Source organism: Primulina tabacum, chromosome 5 (assembly GCF_025594145.1).
Source record: "Primulina tabacum isolate GXHZ01 chromosome 5, ASM2559414v2, whole genome shotgun sequence".
NCBI lineage: Eukaryota > Viridiplantae > Streptophyta > Magnoliopsida > Lamiales > Gesneriaceae > Primulina > Primulina tabacum.
Genome location: NC_134554.1, coordinates 1,914,836 through 1,935,275, shown reverse-complemented (window position 1 = coordinate 1,935,275; position 20,440 = coordinate 1,914,836). Strand labels below are relative to the sequence as shown.

At 31.7% G+C, this 20,440-nt stretch overlaps 2 protein-coding genes and 1 long non-coding RNA gene across 5 annotated transcripts; 1 reads left to right on the top strand and 2 right to left on the bottom strand.

Annotated features, from left to right (window-relative positions):
- Positions 1–4,781: 4,781 nt before the first annotated feature.
- LOC142545352 (cytochrome P450 87A3-like) lies at positions 4,782–7,496 on the top strand. 2 transcript variants are annotated; one of them, XM_075652497.1, is made up of 9 exons: positions 4,782–5,545; positions 5,635–5,956; positions 6,045–6,194; positions 6,293–6,544; positions 6,634–6,723; positions 6,812–6,890; positions 6,974–7,080; positions 7,161–7,288; positions 7,371–7,496. In XM_075652497.1, exons 1-9 carry the CDS (start codon positions 5,346–5,348, stop codon positions 7,462–7,464), a joined length of 1,422 nt encoding a protein of 473 aa, XP_075508612.1. In that variant the 5' UTR covers positions 4,782–5,345; the 3' UTR covers positions 7,465–7,496. The 2 variants fall into 2 exon arrangements, with proteins under 2 accessions (XP_075508612.1, XP_075508611.1); XM_075652496.1 differs by having other exon boundaries at positions 6,974–7,115; positions 7,187–7,288.
- On the bottom strand, positions 6,112–7,085 carry LOC142545353 (uncharacterized). The gene is made up of 3 exons (XR_012820252.1): positions 6,949–7,085; positions 6,421–6,512; positions 6,112–6,247 (listed from the first exon to the last, which is right to left on the bottom strand). It is a non-coding gene; the product is annotated as an uncharacterized LOC142545353 (long non-coding RNA).
- A 203-nt stretch (positions 7,497–7,699) lies between the features above and the next one.
- LOC142545351 (protein HAPLESS 2) lies at positions 7,700–17,019 on the bottom strand. Of its 2 annotated transcripts, XM_075652494.1 has the most exons (18): positions 16,735–17,019; positions 16,457–16,600; positions 15,787–15,875; positions 14,913–14,952; positions 14,536–14,593; positions 14,381–14,441; positions 13,981–14,059; positions 12,058–12,192; positions 11,613–11,807; positions 11,190–11,270; positions 11,003–11,103; positions 10,183–10,300; positions 9,968–10,000; positions 9,778–9,871; positions 9,564–9,652; positions 8,925–9,037; positions 8,557–8,657; positions 7,700–8,466 (listed from the first exon to the last, which is right to left on the bottom strand). In XM_075652494.1, exons 1-18 carry the CDS (start codon positions 16,903–16,905, stop codon positions 8,036–8,038), a joined length of 2,133 nt encoding a protein of 710 aa, XP_075508609.1. In that variant the 5' UTR covers positions 16,906–17,019; the 3' UTR covers positions 7,700–8,035. The 2 variants fall into 2 exon arrangements, with proteins under 2 accessions (XP_075508609.1, XP_075508610.1); XM_075652495.1 differs by lacking the exon at positions 11,613–11,807.
- Between the last annotated feature and the right edge of the window lie 3,421 nt (positions 17,020–20,440).

Below are 20,440 nucleotides of genomic sequence, written 5' to 3'. Positions count from 1 at the left end.
AGGGAAGGATGATAAATTATATATGATATTTCTTGAAGTATCGGTTTGATTAGGAGACAAATTTTCGATCCCATGATTTATATATCAATCAGCAGAATATCACAAAAAAGCATGCATGATTTTATATATATATATATATATATATATATATATCAGCAGATGATGCACAAGTGTGCGATTGTAACCAATGCAAATATCACGACACTAATTTGGGTGTCCCATCACTCTTGGGGGCTGTTGCCCAAAACCCAGATTTTTTTACTCCGTCTTATTTATTATTTTTAAATCTTATTATGAAAAAGACAACGGATATTTTATATTTTATATTTTATATCAAAAGAAGACCAAAATCCAAGGTATATTTGTTTAGTTCAGTTTTAGCTGTATTTTTTTTAATAAATTAGGCAGTTTTTCTCACTTTCAAGATGTTATTTAATTTATTCTAAAGTTTGTCAATTTTTATTGTTTATAAATTAAGAAGAACTTTATTATATTTTATGTTGTGTGTTTTGAATGCCTTTTATTTTCATCCTTGAATCTAATTTTAGTGAGATGGGTGTGTGGATTAAATATTATATTTTTGTATAACATAAAAATATAATCAAACTTTGTATTTTTGGCTAATAATTTTATTATATAATATTTTATTTATGATAACATTTGTAGTAGCTTCTTATCGTTATTTTAGGAAAACTAAATTTAGTCACCAAAATTATTTCAAGCTGACGGAGATTGGGAAAATAGCAAAATTGGTCTTGTACACCGATGTAATTGTGATTTGAGTCATCCATTTATTCAAATTTTGGTTTTACCTCGTCAACTTTGCTTCTTTAGCAAATATTTTTTTATAGCAAATTCCGATTTCATATCAGTCCAATATTGTTATAAAAATGTAAACGAATGCACAATGTAAATCTTCGTGGAATAGAAATACATGTTTGTGCACTCTGCTGATATTCAATGTCACATCAACATTCGAACAATAACAAACTAAACGATTGATCAAAATCATAATTAAGGAGAACCAATTTTCAGCAATTTTGAGATGTATAGTCCTCAGGACCTGTTTACAACAAACCAAGAATTTGTAAATAATTTGGAGCAGCCAATGTCTGAACAGATACCCACTCAAAGTGTGGAACTAGATCAATCCATTATAACTGGGCTGAACAAATATTTCAACTTTGAAAAAAATAAATATATTATATATTACTCAGGAACTTGTGGGATCGTCTCAGATTATTTTTCAAGATAATAATTAAATAGATGTTCATTATTTATTGAAAAAATAATAAGAATAACGTCCTGGATTTTAGCCAATATTGGATATTTAGATGCCATAGTTTTCTTATTGAATTTCCTCTCTTCACTATCATCCTATTTTAGTTTTTTTTGAAAAATATTCCAACCCAATAGATATAATCAAAGTGAAGGCCTTAAAAAATATCCAGATATAAAAAAATGACAAAAATCCAGTAGGCATTAGGTCAAAAAATAATTATCTCCTTGAACTATCCTCACTAATTTAAAATTAACTTGCTAAATTTCACTAATAAATTAAAGTAGCAGGATAATTATTGTACATCAATCTAATCTTTTTTATCATATAAATCAATTTACATGAATGTTGATTTAATTAAGATTGTTTTCATAAAATATGTATTGTAAAACCGGACACTTGCTACTTTATAAAAAAATTATAGTCGGTGGTAACGATGCACAACTAAAATCTTTTAAATTATGTCATGACACAAGCTCTCATGGCAGAAACAATTATCGCATCACAACAATACTCGTCTCAATAATTGAACTAATTGCAATGAGTGAGAAGCGAACATATAACCTAGGTTGTGATCCCAAATATAGAACCGAACGTTTGTTATGTTACCAAAAGTTATATTTGATGAAAACAATATATAACTCAAATATTTTAACCCTTACTATATCTCAATCCTTACATGTCGGTCACTCTCCTAGTAGAGCTATTATTACATCCAAGAATGTGTAATTATTTTATCATAAAAACCAATTTACATGAATATTTGATTTAATTAAGATACTTTTAATACAATATATATCATTTTTATGAGGTCAACTTAGGGAAAATTAATATGTTATGAACTACACGGTTTATTGTCAGTGAGAATCTAAGTGGAATGGACTTCTAGATTTAAATTGTATATCATGAATTTTGGGGAAAAAACATTTAAATTAGATTCTATGGTACTGTGCGTATTACTTATTCATTAATGTTTCATAAACTTTGATTTTTAAGTGTATATATATATAATATATAAGATGAATGGTTCTAAGTGTATGAACGTGGCGCAAATTCTTTTAAACTATATTTAACTCACAATGCACCAAATATATATGTATATATATATATATATACACAGATTGTTGGTGGATAACGTGCTTAGGAGTAAATATGGTCAAACCCAATATTTCGGGGATCCCCGACCAATGCTTAGGGAATTTACACATTCCATTAAAATAATTTGCCAACTTACTGTATATATGTTTGCATATTAAAAAAATTTATATACGAAATATTTAATTATTCATCTTAAATATACAAAACTGTAAAGGTTTTAATATAATACTTGATCGGCAATCACTCTCATACAAGAGGAGGTCATTGCAAATTATATATATATATATATATATATATATATACACATATATATATATATTTAAAAACTGCAATTTATATTTCTATAATTCTAACATATAAAAACTGAAATTGGGAGGGAACAATGCGGTAAATATATATATATATATATATATATATATATATATATATATATATATATATATTTGGTAATTTATTTCTAGTCTTAAAAAACAAAGGTTCCAAAACAGGGGAAATTAAGTAAATAAAGCACAGTCTTTACATATCTGGCTTTTAATGAATAAAATCATCAATATTGTGTTTCTTAAATACAATATTAAACACATTAATGTTTAGAAAACATGGAATAGTATAATCAAATAACATGTAAACAAATAAATTCATGAAGATAATTATATAAACATATAAAACATGTATGCGACGAAAGCTAGGGAATTGAGATAGAAATATTAAATCGATGGCATATAATTAATAATGCTGAAATAATATTTAAACAATTGAATGAAATTAAGTATAGGAATTAAAACATTACAGTTCTTTAACATACGAAATTAAGAATAGGAATGTTTGAAAGGGGGTCATATGAATATATTGGAGATTTAGACCACTTTTAACTGTAGTTTTGTCCAAATTTTTGGGCAAAAAAGTTTTGATAAATTGAAAATTTATTTCAAATTGCTGAATCATCTTTTGTTCTTGCAAATTGCTGCATGATCTTTAGCCTATTGACCAGGATATTGTCTTCACTTTTTAAAAGAATTACCATGCTCAAGGCACACACTAGGTATGAATTTTTGCCCTTCATCTACTTAATATTCCATGGTTTGTTTTCAACTATTATTTATTTGATAATAATTTTCTGCAGAAGAAAATAATTATATGAACCCTATTTAAAAAAAGAATTGAGCGAACTTAATTAATGAAACAAGGATATTACATATAAATGTATAATTAACCAAGTCATGATTTCTCCGAGTTGGTGAAATATACGAGCACTGAACAATTATCAGCAATTTGAAAACTGCTCCTACTCAAATATATGTATAAATACGTCGCATGGGTATACGATTCTTAGATTTTATTAAAGAATAAAAAAATTATAATTACAACACAATTGGACTTCAACAACCTTTTTTATACCCTTCTTAAGAGAAGTTTCTTTATTTTAGGAAGTCCTAACCTAAGAACTAATTGAGCTGGCATTATTCCCTTATAGCTACTCTATTTGACGAAATCAACTTAACAAGTCTATTTGATAGACATACAAAAGAACGAGAAGTATACATGTCCATCAATATGATAATATCACATTTTTACAATATGCTATAATAAATACAACTGACTTTTATTACGTCTAAATCGTCATTTCAAACCCTTTATCCAATTATGTGATCCTAAAAATCTGAAAACATCCACTCAAAAGCAAATTTCTTTAAACACAATCGGCTGTAGGTGTAACTTAGCAAATCAAACGCATCACCATGTGTCCGATATCTATGACTAGAAATCCAACAATTCCACCTCTAATCAACTACAGTTATTACAAGAACTTGTTACTTTACCTTAACACAATTCAAGATCTCATGTTCCTTTGACTATAAATGTTCCAAACGGCACGAGTATTGAGGGTAGTATGAAGACATAAAGTTACCAGACAAAGTTTCTAGATCAGTGTGCAAATATAACCCAAGGCCTTAAATATAAATTCGAAGTCGCCCATAAAGGAATCTTGATCCATTACTTTAGTGAAAATGGAAGTCAAAGTAAGCAAACATGAAACATAATCTGCTACTAATGACAATAATTGGGTCACTATACACAGTAACCTGTCTACAACTGTTGTTGACTGAATTTGAGTCCGTCGCCCAAAGGGCCAAGGGGTGGTGCTCCATGTATTGAATGGTCATATGATTCAACAAGCTACCTTTATTTACTATGCCATCACATTACAAATGTCGACACATTTGGTTGTATGAAAATATAGAAGCCATCATTTTAGATAAGATTTATATCCGGACACAGATAATGTACAGCTAATGAAGATCTAGAATGAGATATAAAAAAACAAAAAAGGAACTGGTCTTCTTGCATCTACACCGCTTACATAACAAAGTATTTAGCATAGATATTGGAAAGATTTGTGAATGCTATGAGCATTTGTTTTTGTGTGTGCACATGAGTTAAATAGAAACTATACATATGGTTAGCAATCGGACTTATACCGCAGAGATGCAACAAGAAATCTCAAATAAGAAACGAACGGACAATATTGTAATTTTTGCACCATGCTGCATTGCACTTTTTATAAATCTTCAAAGATGAAAATAGTATGAAAGATTGGGAGAGCCTAGAGGAAGTATTCTGTGAGCTTCATTATCCTGATATGGTATCCACACAAAATGATACATGCGTTGACAAAGGGAAGGCTCCTAACAAAGTTATATTATTATATTTTTTTGTCATTATAACAATAAGCACAACTTTTTGAGCGACCAACTTTCAAGTACCAAATAGGCCATCTTAAAAAATTATTTTCTAAATTAGTTTAAGATTCTTTACTGCCTATATAAAGCAGTATTCCCGTGGATATTAGATGCAAACCAGAATTTCGTTTTCAACCTCTTCTCCTTCGTCATTTCTCCAACCTCAAATCTAATCTGCGGAACGAGCAGAAATATCTTTATATTGTCTACTGAGATTTCCTCTAAACATGTTTCCCATGGTATTCTACATTGGAACTTTATTGATCATCATCACCACAACCTGGCTTTACAATTGGAAAAATCCCAGGTGTAATGGAGTCCTCCCACCGGGTTCAATGGGCTGGCCACTCCTTGGGGAGACTCTTCAGTTCTTTGTTCCTAACACATCATTTGATATCCCTCCTTTTGTGAAGGAGAGAATGCAAAGGTAAATAATAATGATGATGCCGTCAGTTTATCTAAATAATCAGCTAATTCATCTTAACCAATGAAAATAATGCTTTTGGTTGTTTTCAGATATGGACCTATATTCAAGACTAGTTTGGTGGGGCGTCCAGTTATTGTATCTACAGATGCAGATCTTAATTATTTCATCTTTCAACAAGAGGGGAAATTATTTCAAAGCTGGTATCCAGACACTTTTACAGAAATATTCGGTAGACAAAATGTAGGTTCTATGCATGGTTTTATGTACAAGTACCTAAAGAACATGGTGCTGAATCTATTTGGTCAAGAAAGCCTTAAAAAGATGCTTCTGGAGGTTGAACAGGCGTCTAATAGCAACTTAAAGAGTTGGTCAGCAAAGACTATGATTGATGTCAAGGAAGGAACTGCACAGGTAATTAAGATTTATCTTCTCCCCAGTAACTTCACTGACTTATTTTATATAAGTTTGATCAACACTATTGTCAATGTTTCTTATGTAGATGATATTTGACCTGACTGCAAAAAAGCTTATCAGTTATGACTCCGCAAAATCTTCTGAAAATCTGAGGGAAAACTTTGTAGCTTTTATACAAGGGTTAATCTCCTTCCCTCTGAACATTCCCGGAACAGCCTACAACAAATGCTTGCAGGTACGTCCACACATCTCTCACTAATCTTGATGTAATCATAATATACTAGCATCCTGGTTAACAGAATGACTAGTTAGTGAATTCATTGCTTTTATCAGGGAAGGAGGAAGGCAATGAAGATGCTGAAAAATATGCTACAAGAAAGAAAAGAAAGGCCAAGAAAAATCCGAACAGATTTCTTTGATTATGTCTTGAATGAACTTCAACGCGAGGATACGGTACTCACAGAGGCGATTGCTCTAGATTTGATGTTTGTTTTGCTTTTTGCCAGCTTTGAAACTACCTCCCTGGCACTCACTCTTGCCGTTAAATTTCTTGCTGACTATCCACCGGTGTTACAAAAATTGAAGGTGAGTGAAGATAAAATTACCGTCAACCAAACAACCGAGTTCTATATTTGTGTATTTTGCCAAGCCAACGTGCTCTAAATATGTCACAGGAAGAACAAGAATCGATAATTAAAAGGAGGGAAAATTCAGATTCCGGAATAACATGGAATATGTATAAATCAATGAAATTCACATTTCAGGTTAACTATAAATATTCCGTTTCCCTTGAGCCTTGAACTATTCGGAATTAGTGGCAATGTTTCGCATTCTAACAGAAGCTAATTGCAGTTCATCAATGAAACCGTAAGGATGGCCAACATAGTCCCAGGAATTTTCAGAAAAACAATAAGAGAAACCAAATATAAGGGTATGATTTCTTTAATACTTAATTTAGAAGAGACTCCGGATTGGTTCATAGGGCATACCTTAATATAATTCTCGGTTGGGCAGGATATACGATTCCAGCTGGCTGGGCTGTTATGGTATGTCCTCCGGCAGTGCACTTGAACCCAGCAACATATAATGATCCCCTTCACTTCAATCCATGGAGATGGGAGGCAAGTACTTCCAAATTATTATACTTCAATTTGATGTTCTTCCATCTATCTCGTAATGATGGAGATATAAACGCTTATAGGGACTAGACACAAATGACGCATCAAGAAACTTCATGGCCTTTGGAGGTGGTATGAGATTTTGTGTTGGCACAGATTTCACCAAGGTGCAGATGGCCGTCTTTCTCCATTGCTTGGTCACAAAGTACAAGTAAGAATCGAGCATTCCATAAATTTTATTTAACATTTCATGTAAGGCTTGCAGAGATGACTGGCCCATTTTTGCCTGTTAGGTGGGAACCAATCAAAGGAGGAGACATTCTTAGAACTCCTGGTCTACAATTTCCAAATGGATATCACGTCCAAATCTTCGAAAAGGATGCATAGAAATTATACACATGCAAATCATTTGGCTGGACAGACATGAAACTGACAGATTTTAGCTCTCTCCCCAAATGAATCACCAATATTGTCGAACAGTTTCAAGTGAAACTGATAAAAGCGACCTCATAGATACCTCTCTCCACATTTTGCTGCACACAAAAGTTACGCTCACAATGTAAGAAAAAATAGTTTGTATACATTATCCAACATAAACAGTGGTAGTTCTAGGAAACAGACAAAAGCAAAGATCATTAACTTAAAATGCAATACAACGTCGGTATTGTAATTATCAAGTATTGTCGAAGTACAAATTTTTCAGCATTAATCTTTTAGAAACCGTGTTGAACCATCAGAATATTACTTCACATCTTGAAGAAGATGCTCTTCTATGGCCGTTTCAGCCATTCTAACGGTTTAGGGTCAGGGAGTGGTTGACATTATAATGAACAAATATAACAAATTGAGAGAATGTCATGGACTTGGATAGGCAGCAATGCTTTCATTCCACATAATTGTACTCCCTCCCGGTCGTCATATGATCTGGATTCTTTGTTTCAAATAATCATCTTGTTACTCATCTCGTGCCCTGGGTGTTTTCTAGTTCTTGCCAGGGGTTATCTTTCTTTCTTCTTCTATGATGTCTAGCACCGCAATCCTCCATCCTGCCCATGTGAGCTTCCCTTAATATTCTCGAGCTTTTGTATCTTCCATGCTTATGCTTGTCCTTGTGTACATGGTGAAGATGGTAGTGGTAATCACTTTCCCCGGTTAAACTGCTGCGGCAGTGCTCACCAGGAATGCGCCGCCTCTTTTGAGCATCATGCTTGTGGTGCCTTTTCTCATGCCTGTGATGTTTCTTCAAATGGATAAGTGAAAGATCCACATTTCTGTCATGCTTCCATATGTTTTCACTTGCATCCTCAGAAGCCCATACATGATCATCCCACCAGTCATATAGAGGGTCAAAAAGACCTTTCTGGTGTAAAAGCCAGAGTAAAACAGCAGCTGAAACTCAGAAAGACAAAAATTTTCATGAATTGGCCACTGAAATAAGTCAACAATGTATCAGAAGATTTCCAGCAACAGAACATGAACCTGTTGGAAAGATTGCTAAAAACAATCCAAATGTCAACATCCAACTAATGCATATATATTGTATATGGCAGATGAAGTCAAAAAACCCAGAGCACTTCCTTCTGCATGGCACAAGAATCAAATCTGAGGTTGTTATCTATAATTGAACTTGGTTGCATATGTGCATGCAAGCATTTGGTTCGAAATCCGCTGATAATTTTCCAAGAACATGAAAAATTCTTTCAAAGCCATGGGAGATTTGAAAAAAAAATGTACATGCAAGCCCTGTGTGGCATAAAACTGCGGCACAAAAAATTTCCAAATGTTCTTTGTGAATTTTTATTTTTAAAAAAATCGAATGGAGACGTTTTTCTATGTTGAGACAATGCCTGCAACTTCTCCCAGTGATGAAATCTTGCAAGCCAGCCCATAGCTTGTTCCACAGCTCCTCAATAGATTCAAAGAAGCCATTCATACTGGTTTGTGGAGGTTGGAATGGAATCTGGACAATGGCATGATTAAAGTAATTCAGTTTGAAAATGTGAGTCAAATTTATTATTTTTTAATAATATAAGATCACAATTCTATTTCAAAGATTGATAATTTGCTACATACTGAGTGAAATATTAATATTGCTATGATACAATTACGTAAGATCTGCTAGAATGATATAATTGCTGGCAAAACATATGGTCTCGTCAACATTCCCAACAACTTCATCTATCGTTGTTTACATAGGGAGCTTCTTAGTAATTGCAATAAAGACACACCAACAGGAATCGACTTAAGTGAATCACAAAACTAGATGGCTTTACATACCTGTTAAGTAAGTTCCTTTATCCACCTGCGGTCGAATATATTTTTATACATGCTGTTCTAGCCGTGTAAAGTATGTGTTTCTGTCTAAGATCCTATGGCATAACTTAAATTTTTTGCAGATATTATCTCAATCTGTTAATTTCTCTTTTCCAAAGTTCATACGAGGCCACATGCCTTCTGAGGAGATTTGTATTAGATAGTGATCAAACCTGAGATCCATTTTCAATAACAGTAGCCGTAGTTGTAAATTGACACTCAGCTCTATCAATTTCCTTAAAATCAGAATCTTTCAATATGGCTGCAGAATTAAAAATACCATAGTCAAACTTCAATTTGATCTGGCATGATATAAAGCAGCAAGGATCTGGTATCGAACCAAAATAATATCCAGAAAAAGCATTCGAATCATGTGGTTGACTATACCTGCGCATGCGTATCTTGCAGCTTGATCAGTTGTTGGGTACAATTTGAATGATCTAATTATTACTTCTTTAGGCTTCATTATAAAGAATTGTTCCTGAATTTGTCATAAATAACATGGTGTAATAACAAAGGCAATCCAATATGTGTTGACAGAAACACAGTTTTATGTAGAAATTTGTACTTAATTTACCTCCATTTGGCTGACTCCAGAAAAGCAATCAAACTGCACATAGTACATCAAAATTTTAAAAGTCAAAATTTAAAAGTAGTTTCTAACTTCGAATCTTTTCGATTACTCTGGATTATTAAATGCAATATATGTATGGGTGTACGTATTATAAATAGTGTGTGTGTGTGTGTGTACATCATTAGCAATTTTGATTTTTTTTTTAACACAACTCGTACAGTGAGGCTGTAGGATGCTTCAACTTCACCAATATTTTTTGTCGTAATTGTTGCGGTTCCAAATTGAGAGAGAGCTTCGAAGGTTGGAATGGTGATGCCTAAAATTTTCCCCGGGCTCCTGAAAATTGGTAAAATTCCTCAATAATCACCTCTGAAACTTGACAGAAAAATCACGAGCTTGAAAAAAAAGGATCTAAAAATATTGGATGAGAAAGATCCATGGTCTCTAACATCCCTCTCACATGTAGAATTTGCAATCTTCGGCAATAGTTGCTTGTGCGATTCCAGCTATGGCTTGTCTTTGATAAAATATATGCACTACCAGCTCATCTATAAATCAATGCTAATAAAAGGTATCGGGCAATTATTGTTTGTTGCCTAACTAAACCTTAAGAACAGTGCATTACGGTAGAGCCACATTAATTTGATTTCTACTGTCATTCCCAATTGATCTTTTTTCCATTTAAAATCAACACAATGTACTCTGACGTGAGGGAGCTTTGAGTATAATATTGGGTGCCTTGACATTTAGGACAAAGACCTTGATCGAAATATGAAAATGAAGCTCGTAATATCTTGAGATTAAAGCTGTTAAAGAATCGTCGATTTTGAAAATTACAAAACACACTCACCACATAATTAAACTAAAAGTAAATAGAATTCCAAATTGGACCACAATCATAATCTTATTTGTTGAAAATTAGCTTTAAAACACTGGTGCGAAACACAAATAAAATGAACAGTATTAGGCACCTATGCTGTTAAAAAGTTGTATGACAGTACATAAAAGACGAGCTTCATCTAGGAACATAAAGACTACCTTTGATATACAAATTCTATGTCGTCAGCCCTCAATTCCAACAAAAGATTTGTGTTTAGAGCTTCAGTAATTCCTATGGAAAATTCATGACTCCCTGCACTCTGCAGACCAAATAATTTGATGAAAATATCTCTTTATAATGAACCTCCTTGAGATTTATAGTTTGAGTAAATGCTGAGAACGTAACTGGATGTTGATTTATCCGTTCAAACCTTCCTTGGACACGATAAAGTGGAACCTGATTTCTGTTTATTCGATTCTGGTCTGCCTGAAAAGAAAGAAACACATTTCTTTCAAATCACAACAATGTAAGCAAGTGCTCAGTGCATTAATAGCTCATGCTCATACCCAAGTGAAAAAAAAATCCAATGTAACAAAGATCTCAAAATTTGGTAAATAAGCAAATTTGCACCAATGATGTAATCAAGACCAGCTAATGAATGATAAAATATAGGAGCTTGATAGATTTTGATGAAAATTTTGTGAGTACGTAAATGCTTTTGAGACTTCAAGAAAAAGACGTTTAAAAGTTTGAAAATGTTCATTCCATGACATCATGAAACGAGACATTGCTCAGAATTAAATGAAATGAGTCATTATATTCACTAACATCCCAAAAGTTCCACAGTTGATTATGTAAGCAACTCCAAAATGGTGCAGCGCAAAAGTCTGGCTGAGCATTGAAAGCCTCATGACCAACACCAATTTTGTTACATTCAAGACCATCTAGAGTAAACCTGACTCTTTCAAGAAGCATCCACATAGAAAAATTGCTCCCCAAATTTTGAGGTTGCCCTTGACCACCCTTCAATAAGAGAAAAACGAGTAAGTTATCAAGAATTTTATGAGTTGCATGCAATACCAGAGGCAGATCAAGCAGGGAATTAAAAAATTTTGAAATTCCATATGCTATTCTTAAAGATAATATTTTGCCCATTTCCCCATATTTTTGGGCTAGCCCATGTAAAACTATAAGGCGGTTCTTGCCAAAACCAAGATCAAGACCAAGCAGGCGAGATACCTGTGTCAGTATAATATATCGCTGAAAAAGCTACCTGTCTAGGGATAACTAGGTAGAAGTCATCAAATGATGGAATACTGGTATATCCAACATAATCTCCAACCAGGTTCACCCTTAAAAAATTATCACTTGATATTGCTGCCCTATTCTCTGGACCCACAATCACTTCCTGCCAACAAATTCCCAAATTAGCAAAATGGAGATGAAGACTATTTTTTTTAATCACCTGTGCAAGGCATGCTTTTACTGAATGCACTAAAACAACAGTACATGATAGGAGGTCTAGACTTTTTGAAAACAATTATACAAATATATTAACAGTCTGTCAGAACAATAATAGTAAAGCACCAAATGCAAAATTCTAGAGAAAGTTTGTAGATATGGACAATTGATAGAACTTTTTTATTATGGAATTTATAAAGAATGTGTTAGTGCGTTCATTTGTCAAAAGAAGTATGATGAAAATAATTTGAAAAGGTTTGACATGAATGAATCCAACAACTCAGTGAATGAGAAATTGAAAAAAGACGATGGTGAGAAAAAAGGTTGATGCTACTTTGTATAGAAGTTTGATTGCAAATTTATCGCATCTCACTGCCACAAGGCCAGATATCATGTTTGCCACAAATTTGTTGTCGAGATTTATGAACAATCCCAGTCAAGTACATGTTGGAGCTGGAAAAAAGGTATCGAGGTATATCAGAGGGATAACCAACCTTTGTATTAAATACTAAAGAGGTTGCAGCCTACAGGTTAAATTTAAATGGATGTTGTGACAATGATTGGGGCTGGTTGTTTTGATGATATGCAGAGTACCTCCAGTTATGTTTGTACTCTTGGTTCAAAGTGTGTTTTCTTGGGCATCTAAGAAACAACAAATTGTTGCTCAATTATCTGCAGAAGCTGAATATGTTTCAGCTGCAATGGTGACTTCTTAAATCATTTGGTTGGAAAAATTCTTGAAGATGTTGGGGTGAAACAAGAAGTTGCAACTGAATTATTTTGTGATAACAAGTCAGCAAATGCAATGGGAAAGAATCTAGTTTTTCATAGTCGAACAAGGCACATATCTATCAACTATCGTTTCATTTGAGAAGTATTTGAAGATGGTGGGGTGCAGTTCACATTTTGCAGGTCCGAAGATCAATTAGAAGACATCGTTACAAACCATTTCCCAAGGATAAGTTTCTGAAGATAAGATAACTTCTTGGAGTAGTAGATCGGTACATTAAGGGGAGAAATTTTGCAATTAATGTACTGAAAGTTTGATGTGATTTACTATATAACAGTGGACGGACATTATTACTAATTAATAGGCTTATATACGCTACAACATTGTAACGTTCTAATGTTCCATCTTCCTCTATTATTAAATGAAAAATGTTTCATAGCACAATTCTTGTTTCCATCTTTTTTTTTGAACCTAAAAATATAACACTATTTGAGTGAATAATATGAACACCTGACTACCAAACAAGGGCGGTAGCCCGGGTGGTCCAATTTTTTTTTTATTTTTTATACATTAAATTAATACAATTTATCAATAGCCCCGTGACCCAATTTTAATGATAAAAAGATACCAACTCAATCCAAAAAAGAAAAAGAAAAATAAAAAGAGGGCTTAGAAAATTCTAGCCCGGATAGAAATAAAAAACTGGTTCGGCCTACCAGATGTCATTTTTAAGACCAAGATCCTCTAGATTATATGGCATCATCAACTAGAGGTTAAGCACACAAGAGATACTGAATATTTCCCGCATTCTCATAAGCTTAGCTTTTTATGAAATGGATTTTCATCTTTAACTATCATAACATATGAGCAATAGGGTGAGTATGCCAATGCCAAAACAAAACTAGGGAAAATAATTTTAAGGAATAATAGGAGATGCCAAAAAACAATGACAATTATGCAACACATAGACCTTAAAGTCATAGTTCTGGTAGGAAAAGGTTGTACCGATGTCTTTGATCTTGTCTTGACTTCAATTCGAACACTGAAACCGACTGAACGCTGTCCAATTCCAAACACGTGGAACCTAGCATCACTCAAAAAGTGAAACAAAAGACATAAATGAAAAGGCACGAACTCCTTACCATGCTGTTAATGAAAATCTAGTTCAGCACATGATAAGAAGGCTTCAGCTTTCGAGTTTATTTTTCAAGCACCACCATGTCCAAAATCTATAACACTTGCAACTCATAAAGACTTATGCAATGATTAAAAAAGCAAGATTGTGTAACTCTTTGTTTCTTTTAACTCAATAGTTAGAAAGGTAAACTAATTAATATATTGAGTTTTGGTATCTGACAGGAACTTAGATTAAAACAATGAAGTAAAAAAGAAATGGATACCTTACCAATCATCTGTAAATCGAAGGCAATGAGCTGTATTTGCTTTTCCATTGATCACTTTGTCAACTAAATAACAAAAATTGTAAACCTCAAACTACATTGTCAGTATCAATTAACATGCATTGCGAAAAGATTAGTTCCAACCGGCTTCCTAACTTACAAAAGTTTCCACAGGATGATGGAACCCTGCGCTGTTCTCCACAAGGGCAACAAGTTGGCTGTATGAGAATAAAAGAAAGGCTGTATGAGATTAAAAGAACGTGAGACTAAACTAAGAGGTTTAAAATATGTTCAAGCTTAAACCAGCTGCCAGCTTAAAAAACCTGATATTTATGAAATCAAAACTTTTATGTCAGCAAGGTTTATCAAGTACTTTGTTTACAAACATTCACAAAACAAAACAATTTGTGTCAAAACAGTTGAACTTTGAAGCTTCACAAAGAAAAGTCACTCGTTTTCCTTAACCAGTGAGATGGATGATGACAGCAAAAATGGATTATCATTCTGAACACAGATCAGAAACCTTCTAAATGTTACCTGAGTATTCTCAATAACATGACCATTTTCATCCCGCAACCTATACAACAAATTTTAGCAGAAGTAAACCCAACATGAGAGATGTTTCTGAAGTCAATACACTCTGTACATGATATATTCATAGAGAAGAGAATAAATAAACAAATTTGAATAACAATAATATACGTTTATAGAATCTAAGGACAGAGAGGTTAATTGCAAATTGTATATTTTATTACCAAAAGTACATCAAGTCCAAAAGCACAAGCTCAAAAGAATTTTATGAAAGTGTGGGTCAAACTTACATGAAGGAAACAAGTAAATGAAAACAAAGTCAAACGTTTTCTTACAAAGGTTACAAGATTAACCAAATAAGAGCAAATTGATATCATATCATATAGTTAAAAATCATGCAGGCAAAAAAGGTTTAGACAAAACCTAGTATAAATAGAGAAAAGTTGTCGTTTCTCTAAGGTTTCTGTAAACACAGTGCCTTCAGAGGCTTAAAAAGTTATTTTTCAACAGTAAACATATAAAGTCCATCTATGAAATATAAGAAGTAAAATAAACTGGCAAAGAATGTCCAAATATTTTGGCTACATAAAATCCTGAACCTAGAAACTTCGTCAATTACTGGTTCACATAGAATTAGGATTTCCAGAGGAATCTTTAAATGGTACGTGAATCTAATTTTTTTCCTAAAACACTTCAAAGTTATCAAAATAAATGTGATTTATGTGCCTGGTATACACTAAATGACCAAAGACGATCACACTTAATATGTACATGGATTCACAAATACCTTTATCAGTTAAAAACAAGAAAAAAAATCAGTAAGAGAAAGATTAAGAATAATGATAATTGGAGAGCAAAGCTCATCACAATGTGCACTTGCCTCTCACACATTTGGACAACATGTGATCCAGCATCAGGCTCACATTTTCGTGTTTGAACATGTAACTCTTGGGGCTTGTAAGCAACATCCTACAAGAGAAATTTATCGCGTGAGTTTCCCATAAATTTATCAATTATTGCCCAAATAAATTATCTTCAAAATCCTGGGTCCACATAAGCCCCCCAAAAACTGGAGAATCATTAAGTCAGGTTTGAGACATTTTATCATTAAATACCATACATGCTTATTTCTCAGGCAGCACTAATCATATTATCAATTACTTTCAATAAAAATAATATTTTTTTATTAATAACTTAAACTATATTAATTACAATAAGTGGATTAGTGATCCACCGGATAAAAATAACAATTTGCTGGGCAAACTTGTGAATTTCATCAATTTCAAGCATCAAACAAAGCAATTACACAGTTTGTAAATTTTCTTTTCATCAATTAGCAATATAATTATGTTATTTCTACATCATTCAATAAAAAAAGAACACTACAAACAAAAAAGAATATTCCGGGTATGTTCTTGAACCCCCAAATCTACGCGGAACATGCATCAAACTCACGGCTAATACTGTATCAACCCTTTCTCCAAAACTAAAAATTATAAAAGAACAGCAAGATATGGAAGGAAAAAACTTAGCATATGATTTTTACATACCTGTATGTACGTCAATTCATACAGCGCATAAGCTGCAGACTTGTTAATAGTTATCATTGGTGGGACTCGGAGCGTACGCATGTGGTTGGTTGAATTCTCCTCCGCTTCCACTATCTCCGCCACCAACGATGCTTCCCTTCCACTCTACGTACACCCACACATAAAACATGTTTTATTCAACTAAAAACGTGATGAATAGACACATGAGGGTTAGCACACCCTATAGGGCAAAACAGCAGGCGCAGATACTAATTTTCAGAGAGAAAGAGATAAAGCACCGATTCACTTGGAACTGATAAATCGAGAACAATCTTGGAAGTGCAGTTGAGCCCGTCCGATTCAGAGATCTTTTCGCATTTTTGGATTGTTGATTTGGAGAGGATTTGAGTAGCATGCGCATACTTGGATAGTGAAAAGATGGCAATCGCTGTAAGGACGAATAATTTCATGGCATTGTTCGTCGGATTTTCGGAAATTTGCGACGAATGATGATGATTCTGATTAGGGTTATGGAATTGGGAAGTTGGGGTAACGGCTATAAATCAAATTGGTGGGGAGGCAGAGTAACTGCCTTTTAAGGATCGCGTGGAGATTTTTTCCATAGAAGTCCCTAATTTTGTATATATTGACAAAAAATGCCATTTCTTTAAAAATTATGAATTCATATATTTTTATTCTAATAATAAACTATAAAATTTGTATTGGGATAAATAAATTTGAATAACAAACTGTAAAATTTGTATTGGGATATATAAATTTGAGTGAAATTATCTGGTTTATAATAGATTTCAACTGAAATATATTTTATATGAATTTGAAATTCATAATAATTGTTAGTAAAAATATCTAAATTAATTGAGAGTGGATTTAAAATTAGCCTAGATTTAAATTATTCAAACTAGTCAAATGAATTTGAAATCATCTAAGTTATTTTTCAACTTACGAAATTATATAATTATTTAAGGATCATAACTAAATTTTACCTGTTATGTCTATGTATTTATCTTTCAATTTATTATTTATCACTTCATCTTCGTAGTTCTACTAACATTGGGAGCTATAATATTGGTATTATATAATGTGAGGACAAAAACTTGTGTGGAACGGTCTCACGGGTTCTATTTTGTGAGACGGATCTCTTATTTGAGTCATCCATGAAAAAATATTACTTTTTATGATAAGAGTATTACTTTTTTATTGTGAATATCGGTAGGATTATTGACTCATTTCACTATAAAAATTCGCGAAACCGTCTCACAAAAGACCTACTCTAATGTGAGTTTTCATTAGTTTGTTTTGCCACCAAAAATGGCTTTTGTCCATTTATAAAACCAAGAGTGTCATAGATCAGTTCAATTTTACATAATTTATTTTGGTTTTTTTGATTTTCGACTTTAAAAATATATAATCTGATATTCGAATTATTTTCTTTTGATTCATTTCTTACCAAAATAGTTCGGTTATTTTGTTTGTTTTATTTGATTTGATAATTATTTATGTTACTAATAATATTATCTGTTGGAACAAGAATTTTTATGTTTTTGTGTTAACAAATAAATAAAGCAAAAATAATTTAAGCTAAACTGATCTAGTGGAGCAAAACTGACTATTTCTTATCACCAGATCAATTTACACCATATCGGTTTACACCAAAAGACCAAATTGATGATTGAATAGAGTTTTTCCGTACAAAACCGATCGCAACAGTGTTCGATTGTCACAAAATGTTGACATGGACAAAAGACAAACCAACGAATACTTCCTTTTTGAAACGGATCTATTTTAAACATCTATATATAAATGATTCAATTTTGTAAGGTTAAGACTTTTACTTAAAATCAATCATTTAAAATTAAATCACTTGAACATACTTTACAAAGAATTGTATTTGATCATCAATGATCAATTAAGTGCTAGGATATAACAGTATTATAAATCATTGTATTTAAATAACAGTTTGTATAATGTCTATCTTCAATTGAGGTGTACTAGAAGTTTCAGTTTGACAGTATTTAAGTCAAAACTGAACTGAGATTTTACAAACTACTTGTACTATCCAAAGTTTTCTAGTGGATCATTCCCAAAAGGAAAAATTGGGTGATGTAGGAACTTGAATTATCTGAACATCGAAAAATAAACTTGTGTTCTGCATTTTCAATGTATCTTTCAGTCTGTCTTGTCTAACATGTTTTGTTGATTTGTTCTAATCTTTCAATTTATCTTCCTTCTGCACACTTGTTAGCCAACTGACATTGACAATCAAGAATATATACAATTCAGTTGTCAAACCAACTAAATTAAATTTTAAAAAGTAGATTATGTCCAGTGTTTATTAAATCTCTCGTTCTAAATACTACAATTGTCCTATCATTATCTTTATTGTTAATTTTTTAATAAAAATTTTGAATATAAAATCTAAATAAATTTAATAAATAACAATAAATTAAAAATTAATAAAGGTGTTGTTAATGCTCTAAATTTCACCTTAAATATATAATCCAAATACAAATGAAATAAAATTATTAATATAATTAAATTTCAATTTTTCGGTCGGTTCTAAAGGTGTGTAACATTTGGTTTAATTTAGTTTTGTCAAATTTTGGTTCGGTTTTTCGAGTGCTAAATCCAAAAATTAAAACATTTAACTTCGGTTCGGTTTTCTTGTATTATGGCTCGGTTATTCGGTTTGTTAGTATCGTTTAATTAATAAAATTAAATTGAATGTTTTGAATAAACTGTTAGTAAAAATTTGAATATTCTTTTAAAATATCAAAGATTTGATAAATAATAAACCTAAGAATTTAAAATAATATAATTACATAATTAAATATAATAAAATGATTTAAAAAACACCAATTTAATATTTTGTATTAAATTCTATTGCCTTTGAATGGAGATATATTACCTTTTATCTGATTTAACATATTATATATAAAAATTTTAACTTTTTAAATATATATTATATGTAAAACAGTCGATCAATTTTTCTGGTTTTAAAATTATAAAAATCGAAAACCAGATAAAAAATCTAATTGCCAGAATTCAAAATCGAAACTGATTGAAAAGCGGTTTAAACTTAACCAAATAAACCGAAATTTATGGTCCGATTGATTTTTCGATTTTAACTGTTTAATGAATACTTGAAATCGATCGATTTGGTTTTGATATCTATAATTCGAAACCTAACCATATAAACTTTGGCTTTAAAATTTATATCCAAATAAAATAATCCGATTTTCGGTTTGGTTCGATTTGGGTTTATGATTTTTTCGGTTTAAACCGAAGTTTAATAACCCTACCAAAAAAAAAAAAAAACAAAATAGCCATCGTATAGATCTATCAGATCAGTTCTTTCTTTGGATTCGCAAAGTTCAGTTGTAGCCTTCAAATATTTAATTTGAGTAATTTGCATTTATCCAATAATTAGGTTTGATTAGTATAGTTTGTAATTACCAAAACTTAAGTTCAAAATTATATATTAACATATATTTTTTCCTTTTGAAATGACATATATTATGTTTTTAATACAACAAAAATTTAAAAGTAAAAACTATTAATTTAAAATAAATTATCTAAAAATTAGAGCATTTAGAATTTACAAAATATAAAGTATCCAATGATTCATCCAAAACAAATTTTAAGGAAAACATTTTGAAAAAATAAAAATAAAACATGCAATATTAATTTTAAAAAGTTAGAATTATATTTTATATATATATATATATATATGTATATAACCACTATCTATATGAATTTTTTTTAAAAAAAAAAACTGAAAAATCATAAAGCTTTACTAAAAAAATCATAAACCTCACTTCAAATTCAAAAAACTAATTAAAATATCATAAATAATATATTACTTCTTAAGTCATTTGTTTATTCTCGAAATCAAAATTTATAATTAGCTCTAGTGACATTAATTCTTGAAATCAAATTTGCAAAAACAAGTTAAAAACATGGGTAAAATAAGTAGGATTGAGTAAA